At 41.5% G+C, this 23,812-nt stretch overlaps 1 protein-coding gene across 2 annotated transcripts in view; it reads left to right on the plus strand.

Annotated features, from left to right (window-relative positions):
* LRRC8D (leucine rich repeat containing 8 VRAC subunit D) overlaps positions 1-9,808 on the plus strand; it is a 115,632-nt gene extending 105,824 nt beyond the window's left edge. Inside the window, exons 1-2 of one of the 2 annotated variants that reach the window (XM_007468516.1) lie at positions 5,990-6,020; positions 6,873-9,808. In XM_007468516.1, coding sequence (XP_007468578.1) covers positions 5,990-6,020; positions 6,873-9,451 — 2,610 coding nt within the window. In that variant the 3' untranslated portion in view covers positions 9,452-9,808. Of the gene's footprint in view, positions 1-5,989; positions 6,021-6,872 lie in introns of those variants that run through there. The other variant, XM_007468517.1, reaches the window with a different exon arrangement.
* The last annotated feature ends 14,004 nt before the right edge of the window (positions 9,809-23,812 follow it).

Raw genomic sequence — 23,812 nt, forward strand, 5'->3', positions numbered from 1 at the left:
TACCGCAAAAAAAAAAAAAAAAAAGAAAGAAAGAAAACCGCTGGGCTCCCAGCTGTCCATATCCAGAAAAGATATCCATGGGTTTGCCATCAGAGGGGCATTCTGTCCCAAAGACAGCTGGAAGAGGATGTGGCAGACTTCCCAGGACCATGGAAAGCTGCTAGGTTTTCAGGGAGCTCCATCCTAGTTCACTTCCCTTAGCCCAGTTTCAGGGATGTGCCGGACATACTCTGGAGAAACAAGATTGAAGATGAGTGGCCTTAAAAGGAAAATGGTCGTTTTGGGTCTAAGTTTCTATCTTACAGATGGAAAGAAGCAGCAGAGATGCAAATAAAGCTCCCCTTAGAAATCCCACTGGCTGCCTAGTAAACTGGGTGAAATTATGATTATAAAGGTTTGACCAGACACTTAGTTCTGATCTTGGAATGGCTCTCTCTGGATCCCTTATTAAGATCCGTTAGCTGCTGGCTCTCTTTTTAGGGGCTAGCCAACCATTTGCCCATTATCTCTTTTTTCTGTTTGTATTTACTCCAGGCTGCTTTCTCAGGACAGCTACTTTATTATTATTATTATTATTATTATTATTATTATTATTATTATTTATTATTATTCCCCTTTTTATCTCTAGGATCTGTATCCAGCACACAGAGTACACTCCATAAATATTTGTTGAATAAAATGAAGTTTCTAGTAGAGGGTATATTAAGAGAGTCCTGTAGGTCCTGAAGCATTTCTGAAATTCTGTTGGCCTGAGTTTGTGGTTAAGGGGAACGCTAGTGATAACTTGTAGAAGAGACTCTGATGTGTGAAATAAAATGTGGAAGCCATTGATTTAGAGGCTTTTCCGTATTGTTCCTTGAATAATATCTCATTTCTAGCTCTCAAACATGGGACTTGACTTTTAGAATGAAAAGCTACCAAAAAAAAGCAAAAACGTTCACAACAGTGTGTTAACTCATTTGTTATATTTCCTAAGATATTTTGCCTTAGGTCTACTAAAGTGTATTTAGAGTTACATTTCTCAGCTCTGAGCTTTGAAGTAAATTTTCTCTGTGAATAGCAGTACTCTAGAGAAAAACCTCCAATGGGTACTAAAATACAGGTACTAAAGTATACTTTGTGTAAAGTTCTTTTTATAGTTAGCAAGTTCTGAAATTTTTATAGTCCTCTACTTTCAGGCGTTAAATGGATGGGTTTTGCCCAGTGTGGAATCTGATTTTGATAGGATTTATATAAGAAGTTGCCTGAAAACTCTGGAATTTTTTTCTTTAAATATTTTTTTCAGTTATTTTTGAGGTATCTAAACCAAAGTAGTGTTAGAAGAAAACTATTTTTAAAGGTATAATTTCTTATCATAATCTTTAAGAGGGAGTAATACTAGTTAATTGTTTTTTTTTTTTTGTATACAGAATTATATCAACTATAGAGTATCTTGTATAATTGTAATCCGTAACTGTTAACCCTTATCTAATACCAGTAATACAGAGCTCTGTTGGAAAAAAACTGAATCATTCCTTCTCATTCTATATGTGAAGCATTTATTTTCTTTAACCATATGAATTTTAGGTACCTGAATTGGGTATGGTGTGTGTGTATCCATGCACTAGTGTATGCTGGGTGTTGAGGGAGGGTTATTCGTAGCGAGGGTGTAGCTTATTACCTCTTTATGAACTTTGATTTGTTTTCCTTTTACTTATTTCTCTGTAAGATTTGAGAACTTGATCCTCACCAGTCTCTTGGGTATTCTCCCATGTTCCCAGTTTGACCAAGAAGGCTGATTGTTTTTTCCCAGAACACTGTAAAAAGAAAATGAAAGTTGCTATTTGATTGGGTAGGGAACTCATACCTAGGTGGGAAGTGTATGTATTAGGTTGATTAATCAAGCTATTTGCTTCTTCTTACATTAAACTCTTTTCATCAAATGACATTTCAAAGCCAATTTACTTTCTTCCTTTTAATAGGAGTATGAAGACCTAGCGCAGATGGGACAAGTTTTTTAAATTTTAATAGTTGATCATATTTTTCTGTTTTAATGCTAGACTTTTTCTGTATGCTAATAATAATCTCATTAATGTAAGTTTTCCAGCAAACACTACCACGTCTATACTGCTAATAAACAGGAAAGAAAGGGCAAGATTTGAATCCTGGTCTCTTTGGCATCAAAGTTGTGCTCTTTCTAGTATAATATGCCACCTCCTAATATAAGAAATTTTAATTGAAATGTTTTTTGAATAAATGAAATTGAATGCAAAGTTTTATTGTCAATCATTTATTACAGAATGAATTCTGTGAACATAGTGCTACATGCTAGTTCAAAATTCAAGAAATTGGCCCAGTCATTTTCTGTTAAAGACTGATTAAGATGGGCTTGCTTTCACCTTAGTGATTCTTTTTCTGCATTCAGATTTAGCAAACATCTTTGGGGGCTTACTTTGTGTCAGACCCTGAACTGGTGTTTCCAATACATGACCCACATGACCCTGAGAGGTGTTGATATCAAGATTTTATAGGTGAGGCATGGATGCTTAGAGAGAATAAGTAACATGCTAAAGACTTTTCTCCAGAGCCAGTTCAATTCAATCATAATAACATAGCAGCCATCTAAAAATATGTTTGAACTTAGAATGTCCATAGTCTAGCATGAGTATCTACAATTAGGCTATAATCCTATCTACTCTCACTTTCCTATTTCTGTTGAGAGTCAGTTTAGGCAATAAAATTAACAAAGATTGAGGTCTAGCTTCTAAATTTTAATAGTTTTACCGGGATATAGTTCATATACCATACAATTCACCCATTTAAGCTGTACAATTCAGTGTTTTTTAGTATATTCACAGGTTGTCAAGTTCAGGGTTGTTCTGAACCAATTGGTTATTGGTTTATTCCATTATTATTGGCTGTAAGATAAGCAACATATCATAAAATAATATAGCTCCATTCTTTTATTTTCTGATTCATCTTTGTCCAACCAAAGTCCAATAACATTCCCATTTCAGTTCTAGTACCAAAAGCTTCCTCAACTTCCATGAGAAATGTTTGCTTACAGGAATATTAAGCTGATTTTCATACGTGCCATGGAGAAGTCTTGGAATCCACTTCCTTATAATGTAATTCTTTAAGTTCTTTGCAACAGACATAGAAAGGAGAGCCCAGAGCATGTACGCAATTAGTACTTATTAATGTGCCTTCCTCAGGTTAAAAAAAAAAATCCCCTAATAACCATTTATAGCCATTCTGAGTCCTGACTCACTAAGGAGATCAAGCCTCAAGATAACTAGGTACTATCTCCTCTCTCATTGACTTGACTTTTAGATTAGAAAGTCACCTGAGGATCATAATAGACTTCATACACTATATTATATAAATATGTATTTAACGTCCTTTGTACACACACACATACACAATATATGAAAAGCAACTTTTATTTTCAAAGTGCCACTGCATCTTTAATTCAGTTCGTGGTTGAAGCACTCCCAGTTCTGCACCCAGTTTTTGATAGGTGAAATAGGAGAACGGACACATTACTTGAAGTCCTGTGTTCGAGATAAGAGCTAGTCGGTGGCTGACGTTGCAGGAAAGTACTGGTTTCCTGCTTTATGGCCCAGGCACTTCCTTATAACTTCATTTAAACCATCTATGCCTTGGTTTCCATCTCTTGGCTTACCCATTAAATGTGGTACCTGTTGAGGGGCATACTAGACTAATAAGAGAATGACATTAGAGTTATTTGTAGTTTCTATAACATAATTTCTCCCATGTGTCTATGTCATTGACTTGCTACTTCTGCCAAAATTATATTCCCTCCCCTCCCCACCACCCCATGGCAGTCCCCATTCTTCCAGTCTTATCTGAAAAAACAGATCTTTGTGAAATCCCCCCACTAACCAAATGCAAATGTGAGTTTTCCCTGTCCTGTGCCTCTCCTATACCTTGCATTAACCAGGTCAGCAATTTTCTTACCATGTTGTAATAGCACACTTATTACCATGTTGTAATAGCACACAAGACTGGGAGCCCCTTGACGGGCCATTTCTATCTTCTCCATGGTGCCTGACTTGTGGTTTTCTTGAATTCTGAGTCAGTGTCATAAAAGGTTGTTTTAGGGAAGGTGATGATTACATAATTTCACTCCTCTGTCTCTTCAAAGCCAAGGACAACAGTGAGAAGGTCTTTCCTTCAACAGCCAAGCCTCAGCCAACAGCTCAGTCATTGGATGACAGCGTGATAGAGAAAGAGGTTTGAAGATGAAAGATTCTGTTAGCTCGGTCACTTAATTGGCTCGGGAAGGTCATTTAAGATTTTTGTGCCTCAGGTTTCCTCATATCCTTGGGCAATAGTAATGCCTAGTTCACTGGGTTATTGTGAGACTCAATTGAGATATTTTATGGAAAAGTAGCTTGCAAACTGTAAAGCACTGCAAACATGAGAAGTAAAGAAAAGAGATGATAGAATTTGGTAGAAAGAACAGGTGGTTTGGCCTTAAATGAGGTTTTAAATCCAGACTCCACCACTAATTATTTGACTTCCACAACTTAACCCCTGTGAGCCTATTTCTTTACTTGTCAAGGGGAGGTAATGACACTTTGGCGACTTAGAGTAATGTTGTGAAGGTTAGATGGAATTCAGGCAGTGTTCCACTTGTGTTCTCTGTATACGTTCAACTATTACCAGCCAGAGCTTTTGTACATTGTATATTCATACCCCTGCACCCTCTTTTCTGTGGCAGATTGTACCCCAGGGAGAGCAGGCCCTTTCTCTCAAGCCGGGAAGATGGACAGCAAGCGGAGGCTGCCGGAGGTTACGGGTCCGCCTGGCCTTTGACCCCAGCCAGCCTGGGTGTGCCTTGGGACAGGGGTGAGGCAAAGCCTCAAGTCTCGTGTCCCAGCACATTCCTAGGGCAGCTGTTGCTGCTACAGCTTCTTTTACCATTTCTTTTTGAAACTCCATATTGAAGTTGAAGCATGCATACGAAAAAGGCACATAGCCTTAAGTGTACAGATCACGTTTTATGAACTGAATATGCCCTCGTAACCAGACCATTCATTCTTGTTGCTGCCTGATGTTCCACTTTGTAAATATTACCACATTTCATTTTCCTGTGCTAGCGCTAATGGGCATTTGGATAGCTTCCATTTTAGGGCTGTTGCAAAGAGTGCTGCTGGGAATGTTCTTGTTCATGCCTTTTGATGAGTATGTGTATTTCTCATGGGTATATAGTTAGCAGTGGGATTGCTGGGCAATAGAGTTTGCATATATTCAGTTTTGGTAGATATTAAAGCAAAAACTTTCTGACACAGTTATATGAAATCACACTCCCAGCAGCAGTGTTTAAGTGTTCTGATTGCTCCACATCCTCACATCCTTGGTATTACCTGTCTTTTTAATTTTAGGAGTTATGGTGGATATTATAAGATTATGTAGCATTTTGGAAATAGAACCATCCCCTCAGCCCCCAAACCTCTACTTTAATACGTTCATTTTCAGGAATGTGCTGTGTACAAAAGCAGGGGATTGTATCAGATGCAAAGCTCCTGATACGGTGCTTGGTATATGGAGGGAAGATGACAAATGATAGCTGCTATCATCATCATCATCATCATCATCATCATCATCATCATCATCATCATTACTCAATGCCTTCTCTGTTCCTAAGGGGAGAGAATAGGGCACGGTAGGTACAAAGGTGAATAAGACATAGTCTCTACCCAGGAGGAGCTCAAGAGCTAGTTGAAGAGACTAACACTGGAAATAGATTATTTTTAGACGTATGATAGGAGCTTGAGAAAGAGGTAGTGCTTGAGCTGGGACTTGAAGAATACATCAGAGTTCAACAGAAAAAAAAGGAAATGGGCTGGAGGAAATGGCAGGGGCCCAAAACCCTTGTTGGGGAGTGGCAGCGTGGACTGCGTGCCGGAAGAGAAAAGCCATCTGAGGCTGGAGTCCGTTGCGTGCTGGTGTTGGTTGTTCAGGTGTTACCGCCCTTGAAGGGATGTGCTGGGCCGAGCTGGTGACCATTCAGGGTCAGTGTGACATTACGGTACTCTACTGCTGTGTTCTCTGCCCCCCACCTTTTTTACCTTTTCTTCCTCCTCTAGGAAAGTAATCAGCCTCCTCTTCTCTCTCCTGGGATCAAAACCTGTCCCAAGTACAATGGGCTTGAAAACTACCATTGACACTATGACAGCTGCAAAATGTCACTGGTTACAAGAATCCTACAGTTTCTTTGCTGTGTGGTCCTTTAACTTTTTATGTTGAAGACTGGCTTAGAGTTTTTATTCTTGCTTGGGTCCAGGTTGCTTGTGGTGGCAATTAAGTTTAATAAAATGCTCTTCTGCCCAATGCAATAATATATAGACCGTGAATAAATGTTCTTGAGGAATTTTGATGTTGATGATGATGATGGTGATAAAGGTGATGATCAAGAACCTGTACAGTGTTTCATTGGTTGAGCATCAGCTGTGTTTCAGGCATTGACTGTATAGCAGTAAGGAAAATGGACATGATCCCTGTCCCCATGGAACTTATAATCTTATGGGGGATCAGACAAGTGAACAGTTGGTTCTGCCAGTGTGATGAGGGCTGTGATGGATAGAGGTACAGAGTCCTGTGGGAGCACATCACAGAAGCACTTCACCCAGACTAGGGATCAGGGAGGGCTTCCTGGGAAAGGCAACAGAAACCTGATAGCCTCATGAAGGAATGAGGAGGAAGTGTTCCAGGTAGAGTAAACGATGCATAGGAGGAGCACGACGCAAGGGAGAATGGCTGGTTGGAGAAACTGGAAGAAGAAACTAGAAAAAGAAAAGCATTTTCTCATTTAATGTTTTCACTTGCATCTGTGTCATAATGTCTTTTGTTTACCTGTTTTCTAGGAATGTTTACCCTTGCGGAAGTTGCTTCACTTAATGACATTCAACCAACTTACCGAATCCTGAAACCATGGTGGGACGTGTTTATGGATTACCTGGCTGTCGTTATGTTGATGGTAGCCATCTTTGCAGGAACCATGCAACTTACCAAAGATCAGGTGGTCTGCTTGCCAGTATTGCCATCTTCTGTAAATTCAAAGGCACACACACCACCAGGAAGCGCCGACGTTACCACCAACATCCCGAAGATGGAGTCAGCCACAGACCAAGACCAAGATGGGCGGATGACAAATGAGATTTCCTTTGGCGCATCTGCTGTGACACCTGACATACCTCTCAGAGCCACATATCCTCACACAGATTCCACGGTTCCAAATCAGGAGGCGAAGAAAGAGAAGAAAGACCCAGCAGGCCGAAAAACAAACTTGGATTTTCAGCAATATGTATTTATTAATCAGATGTGTTACCATCTGGCCCTTCCGTGGTATTCTAAGTACTTTCCGTACCTTGCTCTTATACATACTATTATTCTCATGGTCAGTAGCAACTTTTGGTTCAAATATCCCAAAACATGCTCAAAAGTAGAACATTTCGTTTCAATATTAGGAAAGTGCTTTGAATCTCCTTGGACTACTAAAGCGTTGTCTGAGACAGCATGCGAAGACTCGGAGGAAAACAAGCAGAGAATAACAGGTGCCCAGACTCTACCAAAGCACGTATCTACCAGCAGTGATGAAGGGAGCCCCAGCGCCAGCACCCCAATGATCAGCAAAACTGGCTTCAAATTTTCAGCTGAAAAACCCGTGATTGAAGTCCCCAGCATGACCATCCTGGACAAAAAGGACGGGGAACAGGCCAAAGCCCTGTTTGAGAAAGTGAGGAAGTTCCGTGCTCACGTGGAAGACAGTGACTTGATCTATAAACTCTATGTGGTCCAAACAGTTATCAAAACAGCCAAGTTCATTTTTATTCTCTGCTACACTGCAAACTTTGTCAATGCGATCAGCTTTGAACACGTCTGCAAGCCCAAAGTCGAGCACCTGACTGGTTATGAGGTGTTTGAGTGCACCCACAACATGGCATACATGCTGAAAAAGCTGCTCATCAGTTACATATCCATCATTTGCGTTTATGGTTTTATCTGCCTCTACACTCTCTTCTGGTTATTCAGGATACCTTTGAAGGAATATTCTTTTGAAAAAGTCAGAGAAGAGAGCAGTTTCAGTGACATTCCAGATGTCAAAAATGATTTTGCGTTCCTTCTACACATGGTAGACCAGTATGACCAGCTGTATTCCAAGCGTTTCGGGGTGTTCTTGTCAGAAGTCAGTGAAAATAAACTGAGGGAAATCAGTTTGAACCACGAGTGGACATTTGAAAAACTGAGGCAGCACGTGTCACGCAACGCCCAGGACAAGCAGGAGCTCCATCTGTTTATGCTCTCAGGTGTGCCCGATGCTGTCTTCGACCTCACAGACCTGGATGTGCTAAAACTCGAGCTGATTCCAGAAGCTAAAATTCCTGCTAAGATTTCTCAGATGACTAATCTCGAAGAGCTTCACCTCTGCCACTGCCCTGCAAAAGTGGAACAGACTGCTTTTAGCTTTCTCCGTGATCACTTGAGATGCCTTCACGTGAAGTTCACTGACGTGGCAGAAATTCCCGCCTGGGTGTATCTGCTCAAAAACCTTCGCGAGCTGTACTTGATAGGCAACTTGAACTCTGAAAACAATAAGATGATAGGACTTGAATCTCTCCGAGAGTTGCGGCACCTTAAGATTCTCCACGTGAAGAGCAATCTGACCAAAGTCCCCTCCAACATTACAGATGTGGCTCCACATCTCACCAGGTTAGTCGTTCATAATGACGGCACTAAACTCTTGGTACTGAACAGCCTTAAGAAGATGATGAATGTCGCCGAGCTCGAACTCCAGAACTGTGAGCTAGAGAGAATTCCACATGCTATTTTCAGCCTCTCTAATTTGCAGGAACTAGATTTAAAGTCAAATAACATACGCACAATTGAAGAAATCATCAGTTTCCAGCATTTAAAACGACTGACTTGTTTAAAATTGTGGCATAATAAAATCGTTACCATTCCACCCTCCATCACCCACGTCAAAAACTTGGAGTCACTTTATTTCTCTAACAACAAGCTCGAATCCCTACCTGTGGCAGTGTTTAGTTTACAGAAACTCAGATGCTTAGATGTAAGCTACAACAACATTTCCATGATCCCAATAGAAATAGGATTACTTCAGAACCTGCAGCATTTGCATATCACGGGGAACAAAGTGGACGTTCTACCAAAACAGTTGTTTAAATGCATTAAGTTGAGGACTTTGAATCTGGGGCAGAACTGCATCACTTCCCTCCCAGAGAAGATCGGTCAGCTCTCCCAGCTCACCCAGCTGGAGCTGAAAGGGAACTGTTTGGACCGCCTGCCAGCCCAGCTGGGCCAGTGTCGCCTGCTCAAGAAAAGCGGGCTTGTTGTGGAAGATCACCTTTTTGACACCCTGCCACTCGAAGTCAAAGAAGCATTGAATCAAGACATAAATATTCCCTTTGCAAATGGCATTTAAACTGAGATCAGATGTGCACATCCGTGTGCAGGAACAACTTCCTAGATTGCAAGTGCTCATGTACCAGTTATTGCAAGATAATGCATTTTAGGAGTAGATACACCTTTAAAAATACAACAGAGAGGATGCATAGAAGGCTGATAGAAGACATAACTGAATGTTCAACATTTGTAGTGTGTTAAGTCATTCACTTCCAAATCTTTTTCTTTTTTCTTTTGGGGAAAGGGAAGGAAAAATTATAATCACTAATCTTGGTTTCTTTTTAAATTGTTTGTAACTTGGATGCTGCCGCTACTGAATGTTTACAAATTGCTTGCCTGCTAAAGTAAATGATTAAATTGACATTTTCTTACTATACCACCTTTTTTTGAGGTGTCTTGATTTACTTTGCTTAATTGGTGCAATAGTGCTTTAACTCAGACCTCTGAAGGCACATCAGGTCCAATCTTGTAAATTTAGATTTGCTGAAATACTGATTTCTTTTTTGTTTTAATTTCAAGCACCTCAAATAAGCACTTCTTATAATATTTAACTGGTGCTACCGCTTCTGAGAATCCCATTTTATAGATTTTACACTCTTAAAGGCCTGGAATGCAGTAAAAGTGTGTAGGTCATTGAGGGAGTTTTGTTTGTTTATTTGTTTGTTTTCTAAGAATAAATACCAAGAAAAAATAAAAGAATGCTCTCCTTACTCATAGCTGTTTTTCCGTAGTCTGGAGTTCTGGTTACATGATACATTTTTCTATCACTACTATAGAGCTGCCAATAAACAGAAAATGTTATTTTAAAATAAATTTAATTACAGGCAAAATAAAAATTTTAATGGCTTGATGACTAACATCCTTCCAGTATATCACCATTTGGAAGATAACACAAATTCAAAGCAAGTATTATTAAATTACTTGCCCTTTCCACTGTTGTGGGGGAAAAAATAGGATTTGTAGTTCATTGAGTTGGAAAACTGACTATATCTCTATTCATTTTAGTGACAAGCTGTACTTCCTGTGTTTGTCTGCAGCTAGGAGGGGTCATGTCCGGGGAAATGCTGGCAGAATATACTTTTTGGATGATAGTTTTTCCTTCTTTATCTAACTTACAAAGTGGCTAAACCCATCTCAGAAAATCAAAATATTCCCTGCCACCTGTGTGGGTGTTGGTTGACAGGTATTACGTAGGCCATTCTACAGGAGTGTTGTTTCAAGAGAAGAGAACTGTCTGGCACTCTGGGTAACAAAGTAGTGTCCTCTCCATATAAGACTGGACTCTATTTAGTGAAACAGTGGGTAGTCTCTTGTCACACCTTAGCGTGGCTTGAAGGATTTTGCAGAGAATGTGAAAAGATGGACTCAACATTCTTGCTTTTCCTCCCCAAAATTGATCTCGGGCTACTGGGCTGTTGGAAGCGGTGGTGACCTTTGCTTGCCATAGAGCTTCTAAATACCTCGGGAAATAGTATCGCTAATAGGAAAGGCTGCAGCCACTGTGGCTGAGTTAGCAGCTGACCCCAGCCCCAGCATCCTGGCCCTCCCTCTCCTCCTAAAAGACTTGAGGTTGAAGACTAGCTTATAAAAGCCCAAGTTTAGAAAATCGGAGGACAGTGGCGGATTTTTGGTATAAGCACGTTCTCTCCCAGGTACACATCTTCCATTTCTCTCAGCATTCACTGATATATTCGCTGGTATTGATTATGTACCTACTTTGTGCCTTGCAAGTTCAAGGAACTGGGGATTAACTGTTGGGATAAGTCACAGCCCCTGGCTACATGGAGGTTTGTAACAAAGTGTGGGAGATCATATCAATTAGGCAAATAATACAAATGATTGATTGCAGTTGTGATACAGAAGGTGTACAGAATCTGTGCGTGAATAACGGCTGGGAGGGGGCACATTTGGTTAAAGAGGAGCTTCAGGGAAGCTTTGCACTTAGAAACTCTGCCTGTAAACACTCCTGGACATTTCCTTACCACCAGCCACATAGGGCACTGTTCTCCCTGCGTCGTAATGCCACCAGCAGAAATTGGTACAGTGTCTTTAGAAGGATGCCACACTGTCTTGCTTGTAAGATAAACAGGCCAGATCTTACGATCCTTGCTTTATGGACTGGGAAACTTGCCTTCCTCTCTTAAGACAAGTGTCTGTTGTTTCTGAAGGGCACAAGTGGCAGCCTACCCACAACTCACCTTGCTTGTCAGAAGAGAGGCCTGTAGGAGCCAGTCTGACCTTCCCACAGCCTAACCACTGGCAGCTGCCGTTAGGCACCTGTTTCCTCATCAGTACTTGGGGTTCAGTCACTTAGAGCTAGCTGATTGGTATTAACATGCCTTCAGACAATATCAAGGGGTATCTTTGCTCTTACCCAAACTTCTATTGATTTTATTAGCCCTTAATGACTTCCTTGAACTCTGAAGAGTTCACGGTCCGTTGACTTAAATGCCGCATTCCTTGCCACTGTTTGCAAATAGCCATATTTTAAAAGAGGCTTCCTAAGGAATGCTGATTCATCTAGCAGACTTTAAATATACTGGGTCTTGGAGTCTCAATAAAACAGCAGATGAGATTATGGGCCCAAATATACTGTCAACCCATATGTCTTCACAAATTTATGTTGGCACCGCACGCTCCAGACATGGAGGAAACACAAGTTAAAATGTACAAGTTTGGCTTACTAGTATTTTCATATCTTTTTCTAAAGTCCCTGGAGCACCATTTGAAGAAAATTATTTTAAAGTATCTTTAAATGTTTCATGTCTATGTGAATTCCACAGAGTCTTAGAGAATCTGGCTTGTTTTCAGCTGTTTGACTTTTTTTCCACCAACATTCAGTTGGCTCTGCAGAGAGGATTGGCTTTTTCAGGGGTTCAGAAAGATGAGCTGAGATTGTTACTGGGACCCCATTTTAGTAGTGGAGATTTAGCAATTTAGTAGTGGGTAGAAAGAGATCATTCTCTGTAAGTCCTGGACAACAGTCCTCCTGATCGTTTGACATTTTTCATGTGCAAAGGAAAAGGTGTTATATTTTATTAATATTATTGCTAGTACTGTCTCTGACTGCCTCCCCTGGACTCGACTTCAGCCAGCAACTATACTCAAAGTTGCTGATGGAGCAAACTCCAAAATGCCCTTGAGACCAACGCCCATTGGTTGTTTCCATTCACCTGCTGAAGTGAAGCCAGAGGGCTATCCTCTCGCTAAGACCTCTGGCAGCACTTGAGTCAGTAATTCATTCCAATAAAATGGTCCCTTTATCATCCCTAAACAAAGGCAGTACTAACAAAAAGCCCCTTTCATGAAAAGAAGGGGAAAAAAAAGCCTGGAAAACAGATTTCAAATGTCCTTTAACTTGTGACTGTGACACAAAGCAGTGGCCCCGTCTGGCCCTGGCCAGCTGTGGCTCTTCTGGGACAAGTGCACCAGGTATTCAGAGTGGTGTCTGCTGCAGGGGAGGGGGCAGAAGACCAGCAGGCCACAAGCCCTCGCCCCTCAAGTCTTGCCTAGCCTTGGGAGATGGTCATGCCCATGCCACCAACATCAGGGGAATAAGCCCCTTAACTCACAAGTCTTACAACTCCAAAGAATTAGCTGTGCTGTCTTCATCCTTCTGCCTCTGGAAATACAATGTATAAATTGCCCCAAGTAAGCCACAACTTGCTCGTGGAAATGAGTAAGATGTTTTTACTTGGATCTCTGACTCATGACCCAGCACCCTCCCACTGCTGCAGGACCCCTTTGCTAGAAACTGCCCCTGTCCTGCTTGCTGTCTCTATAATCAGCTCGCTCTTTGCTCCCAAGATTTCAGGCTCTGGAGTGAGTGTCTGGATTTGAATCCTGCCTCGGCCTCAGCTGTACGACCATAGCAAGCGACTTAACCTCTCTAAGCCTCAGTTTCTTTATCTGTAAACGGGAGTAATAATAATGCCTACCAATGGCATTTTTTGTGAAGATTGAATGATTTAAGGGACTGTGCCTGGCAGAGAGTAAGTACTCAGTAACATTCTGCTGTCATTAGTTTTATCCCCAACTGTGACGGAGACTGTTAGCCTTCCCTAATATGCATTCTCTCCTTCTGTAGTCATGGAATTTTCAGTGGACACCTGAATGTGTTCAGTGGAACATAGAATAAAATTTGTATAAAATAAAACATTTCCCAACCTTACTTGAAGCTAGATGTGGCCAAGTGACTAAATTCTAGCCAAAAAAGTGGAACAAGGAACATGCAGTTTCTCGATCAGGCCCTTAAGGAAATGGGCATGCCCTTCCCTTCCCCAAGCCTGCTGGTCAAACTGCAGATATAGAAACGAGTGCAATGAAGACTGTACAGACCAGGACAACAAACCCGGCGTGGCCTAGCAAAAGGGCAGAAGAAGCCTGGGCCCTGCAACTTCAAGGAGCAGGGCTACATAAAGAAGGAAAAAAATCTGTCTTGTCTAAGCCTCTGTGGATAGAGGGCTCTGACACATGCAGCAAGACCTAAAGACCTATTGAATCAAAATCTGTATGTTAACAAGACGATATCCAGGTGATTTACAGGCATGTAAAAATTTGAGGAGCGTTATCCGAAATACACCTATCAAGAACGAGTCAGCTGGCCATCATCAGGGGCTGGGAAGAGGATAGCGCCGGTGACCAATGTTTCTACCACCGTTGGATTCTGCCTCTCCCATCAGCCTCTTGCTGGACCCTAGTTGGGGAGGAGTTGAGGTTTTGCTGGTGCTTCTGGTTTATACCAACTTCCATGTCCCCCAGTCGCTCTTGCTGGCAACCATACCATTTGTTCACCATAGCAACCACAGGAAAGAAGGGTGATAGTCTACTGCTTATGATTATAATTAATTATATATCATTCTCCGAGGGGTTTGAGGTTTTGAAGGTCCTACAGCTACTCTAATGACATAGGCACTCGTGCTCAGCCCGTGGACACCCTTCACAAGCTCAGGTAGCTAATCAAACCCGTTCCACTTTTTAACCTTCAGGCTGGGTCTGGGTTAGCTGCTTGAAGCTCACTCAACCATGGGCTAACCTGCTCAGAGCCTTTTCCGAATGTCCCTGGGAAACTGCCAAATAGCCTACCGTGAAAATTGGCTAGAGTAGTTTCAGGGGAAGACTTGCCCAAAGGAATCACCCAGGTGTTAAGCCAAACTGTGTAGATACTGTAAAGAAATATATTTTTCACTTTGCCACTGGAAAACTATAAATAGTAGCCACATAATTCAGTACTTTGAAATACTGCCTGAATAGAAATCTCTTTAAGACATATCTCGAAGGGTTTAACTCAGATCTTTCCTGCGACTTGGGCCTGCTGACTCTTTATCTGGCTTTGGCTGTGGTGGAAACAACTGGTCACCAGCCAGATGATAGCCCTCTGTCTTCTTGAAGATGGTGATTAAATCACTCATCTCCTCTTCCTCAGGATATTGTGAAGATTATGTCACCACTGTGCCTAGAGCTCCCTAGAGATGAATGGTGCCTAAATACAGTTTGCTATTAATTTATCATCACGGTTGGCAGGAAAAGTTGAAGACAGCATTTTCATCTCTGCCTAAGAGGTAGCGGAGGCATAATCAGGCCTACACCTTCCTCATATCAATTCTAAGTAACTGCTGTTCTTTAGGAGATTATGTGTTTCAAGTTTCCATTTCTGAAGGTGGAAGAAGACATTAGGAAGTGGATTGGATTCAATGCTAGATGAACACGACTTACTCTGACTTAACTTGTCACAGCAGACCTGGGAGGTGTGAATTATCCCCATTTTAGAGATAAAGAAGCTGTGAAGTTAGGCAGTCTTGCCAAGGTCACCTAGCTAGCAGGTGACAGGAACACTGTTAAGTCAGACAGTGTGCATATCTGATCTCATTTAATCCTCACAAGCCTGCTGAGAGAAAGGCATTATCCCCATTTAAGAGATCAAGAAACTGAGTCAGGCTAACTTGTCTCTGGTTCCACCTCATAAGTAGCAGAAACTAGTCGCAAAGCTCAGGCAGGCCTAAAACCAGAGCTCTCTTCTTCCACCAAACTACACAGCAGATGTCTGGAGATCTGTCAGCAATTCCAAAAGAGGTTTGGAAATCTGTGTTGACATTCGGTTACGTAAATCTCCCCCAAGCTAGCATTCTTCTCCACTCTTTAGTATTAGGGAAAAGTTTTTGATGTGTCTCAGCGTCTGCCCTTAGCGTTACGACTTGTTTCCTCTGTTCGGCTGCCTGACAGTCGCGAAAGGGCAGTCCACCCAAGGTAATGGAATTATTTTCCATCACTATATGTTCAAGGCATGACCGTCTTGACTCATGGTCATTTACTCAGAAATGAGAAAGCTCTGTCTCAGCTATGTGATGCATAGTAAATGTGGTAGAGAGTGACATTCAGCAGGTTCAGAGAGGTGGGTGCACAAAAACACGGTAACAGTTGCCGGATCCTCTGGGCAGATGTGACTTTCCAGCCTGGCATTTCAGACACAGATTCTCAAGGTGTTACCTACCCAGGCGGCACCTGGGGCCTGCATCATCCTGACCTTTATTTTTACTGGATCTCTTCTTCTGTTGATGGTCACTGTACTCCACCATCTGGGCTAGGAAAAGAATCAGATTTTTGTGGTCCGTGGAGAGAAAGAACCCAGTTTTACGTGGAAGAAACTGATTAGAAGAAAGAAAAAGTGAAGATAGTTAAGGAAACTAGTAACACCCCCCTGTCCCACTGCTGGTACCCCTGAATCCACACACACACGCCACCAAATTTGTATTTTGATTTTTTTTTTTTTTTTTTGGCCTTCCTTCTTTCCTTATCCATTTAAATTTGTTCTAGTATCTTACCTAAAGTGAGCTCAGTTTGGCAGAGGAAATTTTCACCAAAACATGACCTGCCATTTGAAAAACACTTATGTGTGTTTTATATCTTTGACCCCGTGTAAAAAGTGAGTAGAGCTTTTACGAGCTAACACAACTCAGACAACCAACACAAGCAGAAGAATCTCGTCATGCACCGGGACTAAATTTCGAGTCAGTAGTGACCAAGAAAGTCTGCGGCTGGAGCAGTAAGTCTGTGGGCCTGGGAAAAGGTGGAGATGTTTTAAAATATTGTAAAAAGTTATTCTATTATTTACAGAATAAAATTAGCCCAATGACACATTCTAAGTATAGCCTCAGTTCTTCCACCAGCCAGAGCTAAAGACATAGTAAATAACACGCGTGCTCAACTGCAGTGAATCAGAGCCGTTGCAGTTGCTTTGGGGAAGCTTACGGAGTAAGTTAACCATACTCATACTGCGTTCTTAGTTGCTAAAATTTGCTAATTGTGTGAATTTAAATTAATTTTCTTGGCCTCAGGCTTAATTTCCTGTGTATAAACAGAGCCTCGTGCCAACAGTTCAAGTACCTTCTCTTTGTCACCAGAACGGAGAAGCTGCAGCCTGGTGGCCAGGGTTCAATCTACTGGAACTGTCTCACAGGCAACTTACTTAACATGGGTGTGCTTTTGCTTCCTTATCTGTGAGATGGGATTAATGATAGTATTTACCGCATAGCATAGTTTTTTGTGTGGAATCAATGAGTTAACACACGTGAAGCACTTAGGACAACATCTAGCATGTTGAGTACTTAATATGGTTTAGTGGTTTTCATTAATAATATTTCTAAAATATTTGGAATATCTGTCCACAAGCAAAAAAAATCTGGAAAATAAAACTTTTCTAATGTAATATTATACTAGAGCTCAGGAAATGGATACTGCCCAAGTAGGAACTAATCATGCCTTTCCCTCCTTTCAAAAGCCAACAAATACAAGTCACTGGGGACTTACCGTCTCACAAGCAGCTTTTCATACATTTATTAATCTGTTTGTTTTGCTTAGCAAATCAGAGGAACAAGACTTTGTATTATTAAGAACCCTCTTTTGTTGGTTATGAATGTTCCTAAGTAGTTCTCTAAACTGGGGTCATACCCAATGACCCATCTGGCCAAACACCTGAAGACAGATTTCGAAAAAACAGCCGCAAGGAACTCTGTCTTGGGCTAATTTATTGGGTCCTCATAAGGCATGTTGACTATTTCAGTTGTACAGGGAATATGGAATTGGTTGCTGGTACAGGGAAGGAAGAAAAGTTATTTTCCCTCTACCTATCTTAGGTTCATTGGCCGGGGCCCTGTAGATCAGACTGAGAAAAGATATTAACAAGAGAAAAATCAAACAGAAGTTTATTAATAAGTGCATCATGGATACACCCAGAGATGAGTAACTCAAAGGACTGGTTAGAAGCTGGGCTTATATAGCATTTTAACAAAAGAACAGTAAATTTTTAGAGAGGTGACAAGACAAAGGAAAAAGGCTTTGAGCTTCTAAGGGTGGCAAATTGTGGGAAGGCAAATATATGGGGAAACTAATGGTAAATAAGGGCTAGTTTTAGCCAAGTTTGTTGTGTAGATCTTCTGGTGCCATCTCTGAGCTGGTAAGGGCCTAGAGTTGTCTCCAGTGATTAACTTCTGTCTTTGCTGGTAGAGAGGAGAGACAGGAAACCTTTGCAGGTGTATGTCTTGCTTTTAGGCAAATAGGGATGGGCAGAGAGCTTTTCTTGTATGTGCTTCTTCTCAACTTCCTTTAACTCAAAATAATCCTTAGGCCAAAGTGGCGTATTTGGGGACGGCATATTCTGCTACCCTTCACTGAGCTGATCAGTATTTTGTATTTCTTTTTGGTTAACTTAAAACTTGTACCTAAGACTGGGGCTGAAAGTATTCAGCCTTTTCTAATATATTCAAGAGGGTGAAAGTCATCTCTCTGATCACAAACAGTTGGTCATTGCTTCCCTTAAAGAATTCATTTCAATATATATGTGTATACCCGATTTTTAGTACCTGATGGCTAAGGGGGTGATCACTCGAAAAACACAAAGAATCTTTCCTTCTGTTCATCAGGGTTAGCTCCTCAGGAACTCAGAAAAAAAGAGGGTTATACACAATGTTTAGGAAATGCATCTGCTGGTTATAGCAAAGCACACTTACACTTTAAACAGAACACTCATTTAAAAAGGACTTGGCATCCAGGCTTGCACTGAGCATCTTTGGTTATTCATCTATTGCTTTGCCAACCAAAGAAGAAAAAAGGTTAATAGAGCTTTTGCAAGATAACAGAACTCATACAACCTTTCCACTGCACTTTTATTTTTATTTTTTAGATTTTCTTTATTTTTTAACATCTTCATTGGAGTATAATTGCTTTACATTGTTGTGTTAGTTTCTGCTGTATAACAAAGTGAATCAGCTATATGTATACATATATCCCCATATCCCCTTCTTCTTGCGTCTCCCTCCCACCCTCCCTATCCCACCCCTCTAGGTGCTCACAAAGCACCGAGCTGATCTCCCTGTGCTAGGTGGCTGCTTCCCACTAGCTATCTGTTTTATATTCGGTAGTTTCACTGCACTTTTAACGCTGCCAGTCCCAATCCACACTTAGATATAAACGATTTGATTTAAAGGGTTATCTGAGAACCCATGAGATCTCAACCTCACGTGAAGCTGCAACTCAATTTATTACATTTCTAAAACTAGAAACAGTCATGAGGTATATAGGACTTAAATACTGTTTTAGTATATCAAAGATCGACCCTCCACTACACCCACTCTTTGTTTTAAAGATCCCCTTTAGAATTCAGTTGTACCAACAAAGAAGGGAGGGGGAGAATAGGAAGAGAGGGGTACAGAATATTAGGGTGACTGCTCAGGCCTGTTCATTCATTTCTTCAAGAAATAATCTAGCTTCTACCCCATATAAGCTGGGCAATATGCTAAGTGCTGGGATAATCAGATGTCCTTGATTCCTCTCAAGAAAAATTCACTCCAGGCTTTGTTTTCTCTTCTTGCCCCATCCTCTGTCCTTGCCTCCATCTCTTGCCAGGCACCATGCCACAGGGGTACAATTAACAGTGGGAGGACAGTTACAGAACATGACAGGTCCTCAGAGAATCCAAGGGCAGTGGCAGAGCAAGACGTGCACTTTTAATCAGCTGCAGTCTCTGCCCCCTACCCGTTTATTCCTCTCTCTCCCTCCCCTCTTTCCTCTGTACCCGTATGTTGGCATTAAAGGACACCGCTTGTACTTGTTGCTTATTCTTATGTTAGTCTTCTAGTCTTGCACTTAGTCTTCTAAGTGTTCTGATGTCTTTTTTTCTGATGACAAAAGTGAAACCTGTTCATCATTACATAAAAGTCAAATATTACAGAAATGCATGTCCTTTGGAAACATATCACTCCACCCCTGAAAACTGCACAGACTTTCCATTTAACCTACAGTAAAAGGCAAAACTTCTAAACGGTCCACTGATTTGCATGCCTTCCCTCTCTGATCTTGTGTTCTCCAATTCTGCCCCTATTTCCTGTGTTCCAGCATCAACACTCCAGCGGACCTGCACGTCAGGGTCTTTGCACCAGCTGTTCCTTCTGTAGCCTTGCTCTCCCCCAGATAGCTGCATGGCTTCTGTCTTAGCTCAGACTGCCGTAACAAAATACCACAGACTGGGTCGCTTTAAACAACAGACATTTATTTTCTCACGGTTCTGGAGGATAGATGTGCACATCAAGGTTCTAGCCAGTTCGGTTTCTGGTGAGAACTCTCTTCCTGGCTTGCAGACAACCATCTTCTTGCTATGTCCTCACATGGCCTTTCCTCAGTGCAACCTCACGACCTCGTTTAACCTCAGTTACTTCCTTAGAGGCCCCATCTTCTAATACAGACACATGGGGGCTAGGGCTTCAACATATGAATTTGGGGAGGACACAAACATTCAGGCCCTAACAGCTTCCTCCTACTTCTCATTTACGTATCACCTTCTCAGAGAGGTGTTCTCTGGCCTCCTCTTAAAAACACTGATTTATTATTTCTCTCGATTCTGTGGGCCAGCTGGGTTCACTAGGGTCATCCTGAGCTGTAGTCATCTGGCAGCTCGACTGGGACCAGAGCATGTACATTGCCTCACTCCCACGGCCGGGCCTCCGTGCTGCTGAGGCAGGGTCTCTCTCTTCGTGGGGTATCTTAGTCGTTTACAGTCTAGTCCAGGCTTCCTCACACAATAGCATGAACGTATCAAAAAGCCAAGAGTGGAAGCTTCAAGGCTCCTCAGGGCTTGGGGTCCCTATGTGAAAGTTGGGAACAGCAGAGTCCATTGCAAGGGGATGTGGACCCGGGACAGCATGATTTGCTAGGGGTCATAATTGTAACAATCCGCCACATGATCCTATTTAAAATTGCAGCTCCACTCTTTCTTTTTTGGATAGTTATTATCCTTGGATAAGAAACTACAAATTCTACGCGAAAACTGTTTGCTCACTGATGTATCTCCGTCACGTAGAATGGAACCCAGAATGGTGGGTGCTTAATAAGTATTTGTTAAGTAACTGAAAACATTACTTTGAAGCTGTTTTCTGGAACCCTTCACCTTTAATACTTTTATAACTCTGGTCATGTTTTTACCGTTAAGAAGCCTTTTCCTATAAAATCATCCCATTTTACTGTTCACAACAACCTCATGAAGCAGGCAGGATAAGTATCATTTCTCCCACTTTAAAGATGAGGGAACTGAGGCCTAGACCAGAGGAGAGCCTTGCCCAGGGTCACACAGTTGAAAAGAAGAGAGCTTCTGACATCATGTCCCAGGCTCTCCACCAGCCATCATGGCACCTTCCATGTGAGATGTACCTATCGCCTCTTGTATTTCCCTCCCCAGGGCTTCATGCTTGGAGAGCTCCATAGAGTAGATAATTTTGGTTACTCAGCTGGCTACAGGCCATGGGGCCAAGAGGAGCTGCACTATCTCTCTGAAACTTCTCCCACAGAAACCAAAACTTAAAGGTCTCAATGATCCAAAGCCATCAAGACACTAAAAGGGAAGGGTGTCAGAACCTATCTTTATGGACCTTGCCCTGGACTGCATGCACTGTTTGTGTGAAGTTAAACTTTAAAGCCTCATGTCCAACCCGTGGTTGCCAGGATGTTCTGGTCTGCATAAGCTTTGGTTTGAGCCTGTAGGTAGCAGAACACAATGTCCTCTCAAGCACTGAGTGGCTATTCCACTCAGAGAAGGTTTGGTTAATAAGCAAATCTTAACATCACAGGGAAATGATACCAGATGGAGCAAGTACACAACTCTGTACATTCAAAATGTGTTGTGATGCTTCTGGGGTTGGTAAGGAAGACTTGTCCCCTTTCAGAAAAGCCCCTGGAGAGGCCTCTTGCTGACTGGAGCTAGAAGCAAGTTAGAGGTGAAAGAAGTCATTTTTAAAATAGGAAGGTTTATGCTTTCTGCCTCATTCTTTCTTTCAACTTGTCATGGTGTTTTTAATTTGCTATTTAGTATCATTCTAAGTGAAGAAAAATGAAAGTTTTAGATTATTAGTATAAATTTTACCACTCATCTTTATATTGTGCAATGTCCATTTTAAATGCAAATATGAGAGCTTTAAATGTGTATGGAGAACAGTGAAATTATACAATTTGTATTTCATAGCTCAAACATGTATACAGACTTTGTTCTTACTAAAACAGTGGAAACACTGGACAAAACTAACTCAACTGTTTTTACTTCATGTGTTGATACACACACATTCTCCCAACACTCTACCTTTGGTTTACTGACGAGTAAGCAAACACGTGAAAGGAAAAGAAACTGTGGGTTGCCACCTTGACTTTTCCTTCTATGTCATCATTTTCAGTGTTAGTGGTTGGCTAATTCAGGGAAGTAACATGAATAAGAAAGGGTCTATTAGGGTTCTTCAGTCAGTGTTTAAGTAACATTTACATTTAGAGAAGTGGTCCCCAACCTTTTTGGCACCAGGGACTGGTTTCATGGAAGACCATTTTTCCACGGACCAGGGGTGGGGGGATGGGGGGGTGGGGGGGGGATGGGGGGGGGGGGTGGATGTTTTCAGCATGATTCAGGCACATTACATTTAATGTGCACTTTATTTCTATTATTATTACATTGTAATATATAATGAAGTAATTATACAACTCACCATAATGCTGACAGGAGACGGAGCTCAGGCGGTAATGCAAGCGATGGAGAGCGGCTGTAAATACAGATGAACCTTCACTTGCTTGCCGCTCACCTCCTGCTGTGTGGTCCAGTTCCGAACAGGCCACAGACCAGTTCACAGACCCGGGGTTGGGGACCCCTGATTTAGAACACCGTTACTTTCTTTCTGCATTCAAATCAAGTTCTGGTTCACAAAGCAGGGCCTCTCAAGGCTGTGAGTGCCCTGCTCCTCCCTCCCCTCCAGTAGATAGAACTCACTTACCTTGTTCTTGCCTTGAATCTTACTGAGCTCCCAAGGCATCACAGAATCTCTGAGACTTCTGTGTTCATGGGGCATCTAGAATATTATATGCAAATGGAACAGCAAGAGAGAGTGTAGACACTTATATTATACCTATCTCCTCTGCTCACACACACGTTCCCTTGTCCCATCAGTGTGACTTGTAAAATCCAAGTTCAAAGAGAAAATGATTAAAAATTTCAGAATAGCAACAGCAAAGCATTAAGTCAAGTGTGGTGTGACTATACAAGTCTTGTGATAAAGCAGGCCTTGCTCCTTGCTCCATACCCCAGGGGGAAGGGGAGTTTGCTTCAAGAGCTGTAATTCACATCCTTCCAACTGGGCTCTCCATTGTTCTATCTTAGGCCAGGAGAGTGTTAGTGTTTGTTTATGGAGTTACCTATCCCAAAAGAGAGCCGGACAGGGAACCATTCTTCTCTTAATTCATTCAATGCGCGGGTATCAATTGCCTACTGTGTACAACACACAAATTCCTGATGTTTATTTGTTCAGTTTGACTCTAAGTGAAAATCAAATAGAATTAGGTGTTAAGGTTCAGGCCTTATAAAATTAGAGGCAACCTATCCCTAGTATGGTTATTGAAAGTTCAGATATCCTTGCAAATACTTGTCCTTTGAATATGTCTTGTCTCTAAGGTATGCCAGGTAGCACTTGACCTGAGCATAATTAATAAATTTCAATGAACAATTTCGTCCTTAACATTTGTCATATATCAGCAATATGTTTCTTTCTGGTTAACTGCCTTTGTATATTAATTTGTTTTGTGTGTGCTTGTTTGTTAACTTTTTGTTATGAAAAACTTTAAGGATATGCCAAAGTAGAAAGAATACTATAATAAACCCTAAAAGCACCTCATCCAACTTAACTAAACGAACTAATGACCAGTGTTTTTTCAGCTATGATACACCTCTACATATCTTCCCTGCTTATATTTTAATTTTTCCCCAACTTTTTATTTGGAAAAATTTCATATCTATAGAAAAGTTGCAAGAATACTATAAGAATACCCATGTATTCTTCATCTAGGTTGCCCAATTTTTAACGTT

Source organism: Lipotes vexillifer, unplaced genomic scaffold (assembly GCF_000442215.2).
Source record: "Lipotes vexillifer unplaced genomic scaffold, Lipotes_vexillifer_v1.1 scaffold490, whole genome shotgun sequence".
NCBI classification, from domain to species: domain Eukaryota; kingdom Metazoa; phylum Chordata; class Mammalia; order Artiodactyla; family Lipotidae; genus Lipotes; species Lipotes vexillifer.